Here is a 15,249-nt window from a genome sequence, read left to right as displayed (position 1 = left end):
TAAATCAGTTTTAGAAAATCTTACTGAAATGCTCCAACATCAATACTATCTTTTCATCATCTGAGGGATTATAAGTCATGTTGCTAATATGCTGCATTAACTGGATGATTTTATATATGGGTATGAGAAAAAAATCCTTGTTTTGAAGTGAAGTAATAACCAATAGGATTAAAATTATTCTGTAGTTAATTTTTGACATTACTTTTGATTTTGTAATGTGTTTGTATTTATTTGTTCTCATTCTGCCTGTCACAGTCCCTCAGAAACTAACTTTACCAAAAGATTTGGTGGTATGAAAAAATGTAACCTTTGTTAGAATGGAAGACAGAATCCACAGAAAAATGTAGAAGGCTTAAACTCAGTGATGAGACATTGGCACTACCAAAACTTGCTCTTAATGCTGCTCAGGAAAATCTCAAGACATTCTTCCTGTGATTTGTTATACATTGCACATTAGTCTCCAACACTGAATGATCACTTAATCTTGTCTTTCAGAAATGAAAAGTTATGCTCTTGAATAGAGTTTCTACATATGTTTCAGTGAACTCATTCAAGGAAAGTCTTATTGAATAGACTGAACTAGGATAACTTAAATTGGAAGTTATAAACACAGTGATCACAGCCAAGAGGTCTCTAAGCCAGTCAAAAACTGTAAGAATAATATTTATTAGTGTTGTGCTACAGAAGTGCTTATGTTGAATAATGAAATAAAATCCAATTGAAATATTCATCCTATGCAAATGCCTTCAGCTGCTGCTTCAGGTCAATACCAACAAAATTACTTCTCCTATATCTGAAAAATTTAAAGAACACAAAATTAGCTGACTACATTCTTTAGGATAGCACAAAGGTTATACAGCCATAAAAGACAAGCAACTCCTTTTTATACTTCTAGCCTTAGAACTATAAAATAGTACTGTATCCCAACAAAGTAAGGGTGCAAACATGATCTTGCAGAGTTTTCATATAACAGGCACTGCATTTCACAAAACTATCAGGAGTTATCAGACTTTCAGAAAATCAGTACTTTAGTCAGTAAGAATTTTAAAATCCATCATAGTAAAATTCCTGATAAGAAATCACTTCTTATCAGGTAACTGATGTATTTTCAAATGTTACATGATACATGAAACAAAAGTTCCATGATACAACTTTATTTTTTTTTAAATTCAGTATATTTGCTTGAAGTAGCAACTGATTTCATTGCTTGAGTCAAAGCCACCTTTGAAACTAGCCAATCAGTTTCACTGTTATAAGTACCTTGTCGAGTGAAAGTCGAATGAAATCACCAGTGAAAATTGGTGATTTATTCACACTAGGAAAATACAGAAGTTCAGTCCAAACTTTGGTTTGAGATAACTCTGTATGAGTCTCATCTTTCCCTCATGCTTAACATCTCCTCTCATTTTATACAACATAAATATTTTCCCAGATGTATAATATATATATAAGTAGGGAGAAAGAATGCATATATTTTTAAAATGCTTATTTTCCCTTAAATAATATTACCAGATTATTTCCTCTAACATTAAAGCACTAGAATCTTAAAACAGAAATAGTCCCTCAAGTTCATACGTGAGATAAATTTGAACATACTCTTCTTCATTACTATTATTTACTAATTAATATGATAATATTGAAGTAATTACTTTTCAAGCAAAATAAGGACCCCCTGAAGAAAATGCAGAGGAGAAAACCAAGCACAGTCTGTGAGCTAGTGAAGCAAGAGGCTTGCCAAGCAAATGTGCTTAATCTCCACTGCAGCAAAGCAGGAAGAGAGGCTGATGAATTCAAAAGATTGTGCCAGTGGCTCTGAGTTGTTTGAGGAGCAGGGCATACACTGAGGGTCACAGTGCACTGCTGTGTCTTTTCTTGCACGAAAGGTTAGATGAAATGCGTAGATTTACTCTAGAGAGGAAACACATAGAAGCTTATAACACAAACACAGTGAACCTTCAAATATGTAAAAGAATGCCTCAGCAAAGAAAATAGCAAACTAGCTTCCACATCCATGTCTAACAGAGAAGAAAACATGACTTTGTTTTTCATCAGCTAAGACCCTTAGTTCACTTTTCAAGGCACTGCCCACCCACATGAAACTTACTGAAGAGCCCCTTTGTTTTCCAGTGCAGCTCTTCAACTTATGAAAATCAGTCTAAGATCTGACACACTCCCTCAAAGGTTCCTCTTGCTAGATAAATGTCAGTGTAATACTTAACTGGGATAGACTACACTGATTTAAAACTTGTGATATCATAACCATAATAAACATTACAAATCACTCTCTGCTTGCAACTAGGCGCAGTTAGTCATACCACATAGCAGTGAATTGTTGTGTGGGGAAAAAAATATGTCTGGTTTGCATTTTTTTTATCTGCTGTGTTATTAAAATTAAGTATATCAGTAGATTTCCTATGTCACAGTTTTGTTTCCAAAAGTAACATCCAATATTTTGTTTACAACACAACTGTCTTACTGCAGTAAAAAAATATGTTTTCAGAAACCATTACTTACCAGTAAAATTGCAAGTCTAGATCCTAAAGACTTGAAAAGATAATAGATTTTGAATTCAGCACAAAGGCACATGGACCTTTTGGACATTACAGGATATCTTAAAGATAGTGTAAGGCTGAAAGAGTGAGCCACACTTGTTTTAATTCTCAGTTTATAGAGAATTTAATTTTTCAAAACAATCCATATATACTACAGTACTGTGTAAATAAATAAGTTACCTGCTTGGTCTTTAAATATTTTTGATATGACGACAGGCACTTTGTGCTCAGCACCACCCTGTAAAAGACATGTATTAACCATGAGATCTCAATTAAGACTGATGTGAATTAGCTGTACTGAAAAATTAAAAGAAGAAATGAGAAGGGATCCATACCTTTATGCTTAAGCCCAAGCCACCAACTGGTTGTCTATGAAGTGTAACAGTTCTGTGCTTTAAAAAATTGTAGAAAAAATAAATTTAGGTGAAAACACAATATCTGAATAAGCATAGAAGATGCTTTTAAACTTTCTTTTTTTACTTTTAAAAAATTCTTTCTCAGCGATAGCCTAGAATCTAAGTGATCCAGTTCTGAAGTCTCATTCAACACCAATTTATAGGCACTTATTTAATTCCTTACCATAGAGAGAAGAATTTGTGTGTGAATTCTGTATGCAGACTTTCAGTATGATTCTTTTTTTGTATGTCTTAAGCAATATTCTTCCTAAACAGAAACTTTTTACATGCTTTTGTTTTGAGATATGCATTTTCATAGTTATCATGTATGCATGATATTTAGTCTCATTTTTCAATCACAAATACCAACATTTTCTAATCCACATCTTCAGACCTTTACCATTTTTTCCAGTATATGCCAAAAGACTTTTAGTGAAAGTCTGCTTCAAATGTTTATTTTCTTGTGTTTCATATTTAAGTGCATAAAGAAGAAAACATTTATCAATATTTTTCTACAGCAACCTATCATATGTTTAACAGTATGCTGAATTTGACATTTCATTAGTATGTAACTCTTGGTGCCTGACAACGTAATAATAGCACTTCATTGGCTGACAGTAATTATAGAGTTGTGGGGAATTTTTTTCGCAACATGATGAACAGCACTGCAGAGAATGACATTTTTACAGAACTTCCTGAACATATAGGAGGTTATATTTAGATCAGATATTAGGAAAAGGTTAATTCCTGTGAATTAACCTTAGTGAGACACTGGTGCAGGTTGCCCAGAGAAGCTGTGGCTGCCCCATCCCTGGCAGTGTTCAAGGCCAGGTTGGACAAGACTTTGAGCAATGTGGTCTAGTGGAAGGTGTCTGTGCCTGGGAAAGTGAAATAGATAATCTTTAGGGTTCCCTTTCTACCCAAACCACACTGTGATTCTATGATTATTTATTTTTTCCTTTTCAGTAGATAAGAAAATATATGTGAGGTTACTCCTATATGTATATTTCCTGTTGGGTATTTTACAATTTCACTAATTCTACTAAATATAAATTATTATTTCAGTAGTCAAGCCCATAAATTTCAGATGATATTCAGCTCTACTGAAATCTGTGCTAATTCAGATTGTTTTGTAGGTTTTCTTCATTTTGAATCGCATCAAAACTTTTTATCTAAATTATCATACTCACTGACAAAGCTCTGATTCAATCTGAATTAGAATATGGGGCTGTTCATCTTGCAGAAGAGAAGGCTGCGTGGAGACCTCATAGCAGCTTTCCAGTATCTGAAGGGGGCTTATAAGGATGCTGTGGAGGGACTCTTCCTTAGGGACTGTAGTGATAGGACAAGGGGTAACGGGTTAAAACTTAAACAGGGGAAGTTTAGATTGGATATAAGGAATAAGTTCTTTACTGTATGGGTGGTGAGGCACTGGAATGGGTTGTCCAGGGAAGTTGTGAATGCTCCATCCCTGGCAGTGCTCAAGGCCAGGTTGGACAGGCCCTTGTGTGGTATGGTTTAGTGTGAAGTGTCCCTGCCCATGGCAGGGGGGTTGGAACTAGATGATCTTATGGTCCTTTCCAACCCTAACTATTCTATGATTCTATGATTCTATGACTCTACCTTTAAATTCAGTGACTCATTTCCAAGAAAAAAATTTCTATGACATAAATCCTGTCTGCTTGTTTAATTCATGTTTCTTTTCACATATGCTTATACCTTGTAAAAAAATTATCCCAATATATCCCATCACACAGGGGTGATGGAATAAATATTTTGATAGCTTAGATTGCTTTAGCATTATCAAACAACAAATACAAAACCATTACGTGGATAGCTTTAGCCATTTTATGAAAGACAAGCAAGGTATTATTTATTGGCATCTTACATATTCAACTGCCACTAACATGTATTTCATATGGTTGATAGGTACATTTCAAATTATAATACTGATGATATAATTGAGATTGTAGCCCTATGAAGCAATTTCTTTATATAACATTGTAATAATCATTTTTATGATTTCATAGTTCATAGCATTGCTTATTTCAGAGCTTCAATATTTCTATGAAAGACCCTTTGAAATAAGGTACTTATCACGTACCTCAACATTTCCTTTGTAACAGATTTTTTAACTAGAGCTACATTTGAAAAATGCAAAAAACTTTCCTTTAAAGATACGTAAAAGTAAAATGCCAAAAGCTGAGGATCATCAAGTGTCATAACTAAAATCATCTACACAAGCTGACAGAGACAGATTTTTTTTTTGTTATTGATTTTGAATTTCAACAAGTTGAACAGTGTACAATTCCAGGATATTAGAAGAAAATTAATACTGGGTCAATATTGAAAATATATAAATAGAGCCATAGATTTTCATTATATTACAATACTTTAAGGTCAGATGATCATAAATCTGGCAATGAACTACCTATTCCATTATGGATTAATGGTAAAACCAAGTCACAAGGATTTATAGAGAAATAATTTTAAAGAGGAAAAGTTTTATGGAAAAAACCTTTTCAATTTACATGAATACTTGTTATGAAATTTAAAATCTTGATAACAGAGTACCAGCCTTGTAATAACCCTAGCAAGGCATTGATCTGACACCCTAAAAAAGCTTGATCAAAAATGTAAAACAATTTAAAATAATATTGCGTAGTTTAAGCACATGTAAATTGGCTAACTAAAAAAAAAAACAACAAACAACTCAAAATGTAATTGAGATAAAGGAAATATTTAGTTGCTATGCTTCTTGAGGGATAATGACAGTACATAGATTACCTTTAAAAAAATTAAAACCAGTGGTCTGAAAAAAAAAATCTACATTAATTGCAATAAATTTTTAGGGACTATACTTGTAATAAGGGTAATGATGGACAGGCTCCAAGCATACAGAACTTTAAGGTCATCCTTGTAATTAAGAAAACAGCTGAAACAAATAGAGAAAAGCACTCTATCGACCTGCAGAATTTGGTTTTCCAAAAAAAACTAAACATGAGTCATGAAGACTGTGAGAAAAACCTCCATTCCCGCTGAAAGCCATGGCCAAAATCACTAGTATAATCCTGCAACATTGGGTGACTGTTAAGAAGGAACACAAAGACTATAAATTATTTCTGCACCTGGCAGTGATCCCCACTTTAAATAATGCAGGTAGTTCTGATACGCTTATTTTGAAAATGATGCAAAGAAATTGAAGAGGTAGCAGGCAAGAGCCACAGGAGCACCAAATACCTTGAGAGAGTTGTGTAGTAGTGAAAAAGATGCCAGGAGTTAAATATATTTACCTTTTTCAAAGCACTTTTCAGAGGTGGTTAAGCACAGTTTTAAAGCATCCTCCTTGGCAGAAGACAAGTAACTCTTACAGACAGATACAGTGAAAATTTCAGTGAGTTGAAGTGGAAAACAGACACACCCAGACAAGCTTTTGAACTTGACACACCACAGACTTTTTAAGAAACACTATTCTAGTAGTAACGTGGCTTTGAGACCTTACAGCTATTTCTTTCTTCATCCTTATTTAAAGCATAATCTGTCATACTATTTCATGAACACAACTTTAATTTAGTTCTAAACATAGTATTATTCAAATACTTAGGGCTTTTTTTGTCCTAGTAAGCAGTACAATATTTAGGTACATCTACATAATTAAATTAGTTTCCCAGCCTGCATATATATCCTCATTCTGCAGAGCAAGAATGCAGGCACACAAAGACCCAGGGACAACTATTCTGTCCTAGTGACGTGAAATGCCTTAATATTTTTTCTAAGTATTTGTATGAACTTTATTTGTTCAAAGTATCTTGTTGACCAGCTTCAGCCTTAGCTTTGAATGTTCAGCATTTTAACCCATTATAATTTCAGATTAGAAGGGATGCACCTAATACATAATGCCTGATTGACAGTGTTAATTTGGCATAATTCTAACTTTTTAATATTTGACTTTGCAACTTCATTTTAAAGGAGGAAATTAATTTTTTTTTTTTGCTAAAACCTACAAATTCACATGGCTCGCTATAGGCTAGTTTCCATTTAGTCCTTCATTTGGACCATTAAGTTGATAAAATAGATGCTCACTACTCAAAAAAAAAAAGGTAATTTAGAGAAGAAAATCTGTGGGTAATTGGGTAATTTAGAGATTTAGAGGAGATTCAACATTAATTACCTGCTGAATTAAATTTCAGGTTTTGTAGGAAAGTATGCTAAACAGTAATTATTCTCTTTTATCTGACCTCTGCACTCTGTCCCCTCTAACTTATCCTGTTATCCTATTCTTTTTTCAGGACCTATATTTAATTTTGTTCCTCTTGATCTCACAACTCAAAATTCAGGAAGATATTTTTCATTTCTTCAAACCAAAGAACAGACTGTTTGTCTTACAATTCATGTCTCACAAGCCATGCCTATGCTAAAATAAAGCAGTCTGGAGGATTTTCCCCAGCAAAGCAACACAGTAAAACTCCCAACCAACACTACCAAATTTTCTTTCCTTGAAAACATGATGACTAATACTGCCTAACTGGAACACTACATGACACATGTCATCACCTGATTTGGTCTGAGGCATTGTTTAAGAGAGCTGCAACTCATATTGTCCAAAACTGAGACACAGAGCACACCAACACCCGTTATAGGCAATTTGGCACAAGCCAAAATGCAGCCAGAGACTGCTCTCACATAGACAACTGTGGGCCAATGTTGAACGTGTGCTACAGCATGTGTTTTATTTTCTAGAAGAGATAAAGTCACATAGACCTGTGTATGATAGTATGCAGTCCATAAACAGAAAGGAAAAGGACACTAATATACATTAACTACAAACACAGATGTAAATTAAAAATTTCTAATTATCCCTACAAGTACTGGTGGCATTGGCAGTCATGTACAATAAAAGCATAAATGTAAAATAATATACATCTTAGTAGTAGATTTTATTTAAATTCAGATAGAAAAGCATGTAACATTCTGACAGCTGTTCCATAGTGAGACAAAGTCCAAAGAACAGTTAAAAAATAAATCTCTTAATATACTCTAAATGATGATTCTTCTATACCTGGCACTACAGGTACAATTCTAATAGCATCACACTAATAAATCATTTTATAAACTATGTAATAAATATACTAATGCTGGTACGAACAGAGGTTAGCCAAATTCAGGTTTCATGAAAGCAAGTCCAACTGACAACACTATCTGCCAAAACAGAATTTTCTGGGTGCACACTTGAGCAACTACTGGTAACGTAATTCCTGAATGTGGACTATTTTACTAAAGGTAATGCTGTCTGCCTGCCTCTGTTTTTTCCTTCAAGCTATCAGCTGTACAAAGTTGGAAGGGCAAGACTAACTGACAATATGTTATCAAGAATTACTTGCCTTAGAACCTAACCTGCTATACAACTGTGGATTAAATACCCAATCAACAGGTTTTAGCATGGTTAAGATGATCTCTGTGAGAACAGAACTGTGTGCACATACAATATGTTTCAAGTGCAGTATAAAATAGAAACCTGTTTTCAATTTATAGAGGTGACAGAATAAAGTTTCCACCAAATATTTGATTCCAGGCATGTACACTGAAATTAACCTGAAATTAAAGTGATCCATAGGGAACAGAAATCTGTAATAGTGCTAATGCCCAGCCACAGGCATGAAGCAAGGAGGCAAAAGCCATGACAGAAGCAGATGTCTGTGTTAGTGGAGAAGTAATTCCATTAGTAGTTTCTCATAACAGATCATGTCAGTGTACTTTCTTGAAAGGCGAATGCCCTCCTTAAAGTGGACATCCCAGACAGTTGTAATGGTGGTAGATGACCATTAAGCAAATAGACAGATACATTTATAACTCAAGGGAGGTGACTCCAAAATGGATATCTGGACATGTACAAGGTGTGACATCCAACAGGAACCCTTGCTTAGCCCAAGAAACACTAGGCAGGTTTGGTCTGAATTTGTACCAAAAATGTAGGGAAACACAGGAACTAAGTCCTAGATAGAAAAATTAGGTAAGAAGAAAGGAAGCAAGAGACCTGGACTTCTACAGTAAGGTTCTCCAAAAATCTTCCAACAGTCCCTGTAGGGTTGAGGAGATAGGGAAGATCTTAATGCATTCCTACAGAAAAAGGCTTAAGGAAGGTGGATTCAGGTTTATCAGAAGCTGAAGCCATTTTTTAAACACAGAACCTGTGCAGGAGGCACAGTCACATCTGAACTGTAAAGGAACCAAAGCTGCTGGTACTTAAGATTCAGGAAAGCCACACCTAAAGTTTTAAACTGCAGTATTGGAAACATTGACAGGTACAGAAGAGAGTAAAATCATGGATGATATTTCTATTATGGGTATAAACAGAGATTTTCTGTATCTTGAAGTGAAGTACAGGTTGGGAAGGGAAAAATGCAAACGGGAAATATAAACCAGAGTTCCAGGAACAAAACCAAAATTGTACTAAATCTGAAGTAAATAAAGGTATAAGCACTCTGGAGATGTACAAAAATCTCTGATTATGGGATGTATATAAGAAAGGTAAAATAGGCTACATAAGCAGCAGAGTAAATGCCTTATGCTACGAAGGACTTAAGGCTCAAATAAAAACTAATACTGCAACTACTTCAACAAGTAAATCAACAGAATCCAGGCTAAAGACAAGAAAGAATCTTTACTAGTGACCACTCAACTAGGCTGATAACAATGAGATATGCAAAAAAGCAACAGGAATGAGAAATGCAATGGTGGTATGAGAAATGCAATGGTGGAATGAGAAACGCAATGGTGGTATGAGAAACGCAATGGTGGTAAGACTTAACTTCTAGTAGATCAGACAGAGATACACAAAAGCATATAATGCAGTCAACAAACACCACGTCTCTCTATCAGTCACTGCTTCATGGAGCTCACAAGATAAGACTAAGTACTTGCCCTGGTCCTGAGTATAGCATGTAGGATCTAGTTAATTTTTTTATAGATGAAAAGCTACTGTGCAATAGCAACTGCTATGTACTTTACATTCAACAGTCACCTGCAAACCCAAGAGGGGAACTATGAAAAAGTGAAGATGCTTGTTGAAAGGAAAAATGAATAGGGCAGCTAAGAAAATGAAAACATTATAGGCAGTGTGAAAAGTAGTTAAGGGTACCACACAGGAAACACAGAGACAATGAATGCCACTTATTAAAAGGACTTAATAGAGAGGGAAAGGAAAACTGCATGGCTAAAGAGGAGGTTAAGAGAGGTTATTACATGTAGAGTGATGGACGTTTTATTTGTACAAAAAAAATAAAAAGAAATATAAGCAAAAAAAAATGAAAACCAAAATAAGACAGCAACAGAAAAGAGAGTTCCAAAAACTGCCAAAAAGAATAAAAGTTTATAATACACCTTCAAATCTACCAAGAGCAGGAGGTCTGCCAAAAAACTACAGGGTTGATTAATGATCAAGATATAAAAGGCATACTCAGCTAATAAGGCTACTGGAGGGAAGATAAATGAACACTTTTCTTTAGCATGAAAAAAACTAGAGATGTTCTTCCAACATGCTTTGTAGCACAAAGGATGTATGGGGCTGTATGAATTTGAAACAACTTTAGAAGTCAATTCAGTAAATAACAGTAGCAAATCACCAGGGTCACGTAGCATTCACCCTAGTATTAAAGGAATGCATGGATGAAACAAAGCAGACGCATTGGAGTGATACTTCTCAATAAACCCTTGACACATGAAGACTACAACACTGAAAATAAAATCCCATTTTTTTAATAAAAGGTTCCAATTAAGGCTTAGGAAACTTAAGGCCTGCACTAAATAAATTAGAACTGGGGGAGGAAAGGGGAGGGAATAAAATCTGCAGACAGTGAGAAAAACTATAACAAAGAGTTCCATTAGACAAAAAAATCCCCAGATGATTCTTTGTGCAATGTATAGCAGATTCTGGAGTCTGGTAAGAAATAAAAAATCTGGATGTTGAAAGTCTACATGTGTTCAAGGGGATACTGGAGAGCTGTAGCAAAAAGATATCTGTTAAGAGCCAATATAAAGCTGCATTTTGCACAGGAAGGCACTGAAAAACTTAGGGCAGGAAACACGTTAAAAGAAGCATCACATATTCTTGCCCTGCTCTTCTAGGGAAATGTCAGCAGCTGCTGTTGGAAGAAGTGGGCTTAGTAGATTTCAGGTCTGACTCAGTTCTGAACTAATGCAATTACAAAATTTCAGGACTACAAAATGTGGACAGAAACCCACACTAGTTTTGCAAGCAACTACAGAAGAAAATTCAACTACAGAAGAAAATTCTACTCCAGCACTTCTTGCCAAAACTGTACTGCAATAATTGTGGAAAAACCCTATCTTTTTTTTTTTTTACATTAATGATAACGTCATGCTCATATGCAGCTGAAAACCCGGTGTTTGTGTCTCAGTCAAACATACAACTTCACTTTTTAGTTGCCTTCAGGCTAGACACAATTTTTCTTTCCAAACTAATTTATTTATGGTTTGAGGCTAAAGTAAGGCAGACATCTGTAACAGTCTTAAAGACCAAAAACAAATTAACAAACAATACAGAGCTAAAGTTGACTGTATGATGGCTATATTATAGGCAAGGAAAACTAGAAAGTTTACTGATTATCAATCTGAACAGGAAACTTGAAATACTTTTTTTTCTTTTTAAATAATGTTTTGGTTTGCTAATGACATCTTTTAATAATATCTACAATTTATTAAAACTCTTCATTTTGAAGGCTATGTGTATACTGTAATCATTCATTCCAGTTGTGCTGCGAAGTGGAAGTAATTATGTATCCCCCATAGCATACCACATAGTAGGCCTGTTTTGTTTATTCTTTCTAGAAGATTAGAGGAAGAATAAATGCCCTGCATGAAACTTCAGGGTACATCTGAATGGAAAGAATGTAATTATTAAAACTGTAATGGGCAAGGATACCAACATGAAATATTCCTAACTTTATAAGACCTTTTATTGTTTCAAGTTTTCAAGGATTGTTTGTTTCTCAAAGAAATACTGGCTCTGTAATAGCTACTGCTTTAAAAATTGGAGTAACAACTTGGCCATGATATTACCTAGCATATAAATTCTAAGAAACAAATGCATTGACTAGTGTCAAACATACCAGCAATGGAAAGAGAAGCTATATTTACCTGCTGTTTGACAGGCAGTTTGATCTACTTGCATGTCAAGCAGTTCTTTCAGCAAGCAGGCTGGCCATCACATCTGAACTGAATCTACAGTGGAAGAATATTTATTTTGGAAATGTATTTTCAGTCTGAACAAGAAACACAAAGCTCAGAAGGACATTTTTGTAATGCTCTAAGTATTAAAGGAAATTCATATTGTCCAACTGCACATCTGAGTAAAACTTCTGTCTTGTGCTGATGCATGAAAACACTAGAGCATATAGCTGCTGACTGAAAAAATTTCCATATGCTCAAAGACAAGCAAACTGCATTCAAAAAACCAGCCTACTCTCTGTGAAAGACTAAGATTTATAGACACTGAGCTGCTAGCCATGTACAAACTCAGTTTTTAGGGATAAAATTCACATATTTGCAACAGTGGAAGCATAAAATGTAAATTTGAGGTTAGAAGCAATATTTAGGCATGATCAATCTGCCTTCCTCACAGTCACTATCACCCCTGTGGAGAAATGTTTACTCTGTAGGAGGACCAGAGTATGACCAGTGGGTCTGCAATCTCATCAAAGCATACAGACTATTCCTTAATTAAAGTAAGTGGGTAAACAGGAGATAAGAAACAGCACAAAGAAATCATTTATTGCTGCAACATTCAGAGCACTTTTTATATATATATATATGTGTATATATCCACACATTTTATTCTACACTACTGTAGTTGCATCTGTCATTTATTGGAAAGCAGCCTCAAAAGGCTTCATTTTTTTGTTCAGCATAAAATGTCAAATTTAGAACAGGTCCTACACGGCAGGTTAACAGAAAATAACAGCCAGTCTTAGGCAATGATGGCAATAGAAGCAGAACCTGCCACCCAGGCCCTTGGGAAACATGCAGGGGAAAGGAAAAAGCAAATCAAGAAAATATAATATGAAGAGTTAAAAGAGAAGCCTGCAACTTGTCCTGTATGGACACAAGGGAAGAAACAGTCTGACACCAAAAGGAGTAAGAAAATAAAGACAGGTACTTAACATACCAGCCATATCTAATCTTCATTTTCTTCAGCAGCTCTTGAAGCTACCACAAGGAAGTTATAAGATAAAAAAATAATTGAAGAACCAGATCTTGTAAGAATGTGAGACGCGGTAAAATATATCATAAAATGCAGACATCCTGCTCTTTGTTACATATCCAGAAACAACAAAAGAGGATGTGGTGCACAAGCATACATGAAATCCTTCAGGGAGTTTTCTCCTCAAGATAGGTTCTCATGATGAGGATTTTCTCAGCTCTCACCCTCTATCTCTCCAGCCCTAGATCTTCCCCAGCAAATTGTTTTACATTTATTTAACATTCTGCCACATACAGAGGTTTCCACTTCCCAATTCTCATTGATCATCAGCAAACTTTCACCTACCTGGTGGCTGCAGCCCACCTACTGACTGACTCTCTTCATAGAAATATGGAATTCAAACTAAAGTAGGGTTGTTCTTGATCAAACTGTTTCCAGATGGAATTTAGAAGAAACACCATACTGAGGGAAGAGTGCATGCAGCACTCTAACAAGAGATGCCACTGGATTATGATTAATCACCAAGTCTAATGATACAGTCATCTACATAATAAATCTTATTATAAATAGCCTTATGCTGATATGCAAAGATATCATAGGACTTAATCACACAGCATGTCAGATGAACTGTAGTGCCACCACCTAGGACAGTGACATACTCCTTCTTCAAGTACGTGGCAAACCAGGGTCAAAGAATACTTAATTAGAAACCAGAAAGCAGAGTTTTGATTGCTTCCTTACTCACTAGTGTTACTACTTCTATGTCCCCAGCCTTTCTTAAAATCTGTGAGTATACAAAAATCTTCAGAAATCAGTGGAACATTAGAAAAATGTAAACTTCACAGTTTGCCACTTTGATCAGACTGAATGTACCACATCTGTGCATTTCCACAAGTCCTTAATACTGCCCTCTCAGGAACTGTAGCCCACTTGATGTTTCAAAAAAGATAAAATGTTATTAGCTTTTTAAAAAATAATTTTAGACTAAAATACCGTACCAGTAATGGTAGAACAGGCACTGGGCAAACACTTGTATTAGTAGTTATCTAGACAGAATTTTCCTTCAGTTATAAAATAATTAAAGTTTAGACTTTAATGCAGACCCATTCCCTAGGGGTTTGCTAAAGTAACATTCTTCTCTGTCATTAGTATCTGAGTTATAAAAAAAAAAAAAGCCACAGCAGTCTTATAGGGATTTAAACAGTACTTTCAGGCACTGTTTCTGTTTTTTGAATCAATACAACAGCTAATCTCGCTATTTTTCTTCCCTATTCACCCACCTTGTCTCATTCTGATTAAGTCCAGCTAAGACGCAGCTTGTGAAGCTGGACAATTGGGTACCCAGGATGCAAAGGTTTTTGTTATTCTAATTCTATTAGACTTACATAAGCCTCTGAGGAGTCCTCTTCCAATTGAGGTGCCAGGAGCTTGCATTAGAAAACTGTTTGCCTGACCACTGACCAAATCAGAGACAATTCAGCTCTGTGAGAAGGAATGATTGTGATAAAAAAACAGATGCATTTATTTTTCTTACTTTGCAAGTGGAATTAGCCGGGGGGGGGAGGGGAGATACAGAAATATAATACAAAGTAAAAGAAAAAAAATTCTTATGAGGAGAGGTGTAAAACTGTGGGCTGACAACAGGAGAAGGATGATAGAAATATACACGGAAGAAAACCAGAGAATATTAAGGTGAGGCGCTGTGTGTAAGAAATTAATTTTAGCATGCAGAATTGCAAAAAGCTAAAGGAAAACCATACCATAATGAAGTATAAAAATTATTTCCTCCCTGTTTTTCCTTTAACTGAAAATGGATCTCTCCCTGTCTGTCATACAATTAATTCCTTTTTGAGAGTAATGATAAATATGGGGGGGAAAAAAATACCTTTTTTTTAAAAAAAGTCTATTTTCTGTACATCATTTCTTCAATAACTTTGTTCCTGGCTTTTGTGAGTATGCACTGATTCTGATGCATCCATTAATTCTCCTTTTCCTTAAGAATCAAAACACCCAAAACGCAACACTAAGTCATGAAGACTTGCTTAGAATGCTTAGATTTGCCAAGACTGAAGCTCTGAAATAC

General features: G+C 35.1%; 1 protein-coding gene across 1 annotated transcript in view; it reads right to left on the bottom strand.

Moving 5' to 3' along the window:
- LOC134169171 (gamma-2-syntrophin-like) overlaps positions 1-15,249 on the bottom strand; it is a gene marked incomplete at its 3' end in the record, with an annotated part of 159,902 nt that overhangs the window by 76,574 nt on the left and 68,079 nt on the right. The window contains exons 3-4 of the mRNA XM_062629460.1: positions 2,888-2,944; positions 2,733-2,790 (exon numbers count right to left, since the gene is read on the bottom strand). Of these exons, the coding sequence (XP_062485444.1) occupies positions 2,733-2,790; positions 2,888-2,944 (115 nt within the window). The remainder of the gene's footprint in view (positions 1-2,732; positions 2,791-2,887; positions 2,945-15,249) is intronic.

This window comes from Pezoporus occidentalis, unplaced genomic scaffold, assembly GCF_034315485.1.
Source record: "Pezoporus occidentalis ecotype Australia unplaced genomic scaffold, CSIRO_AGI_Poc_V1 ctg339, whole genome shotgun sequence".
NCBI lineage: Eukaryota > Metazoa > Chordata > Aves > Psittaciformes > Psittacidae > Pezoporus > Pezoporus occidentalis.
This window is presented reverse-complemented; position numbering and strand designations above follow the sequence as displayed.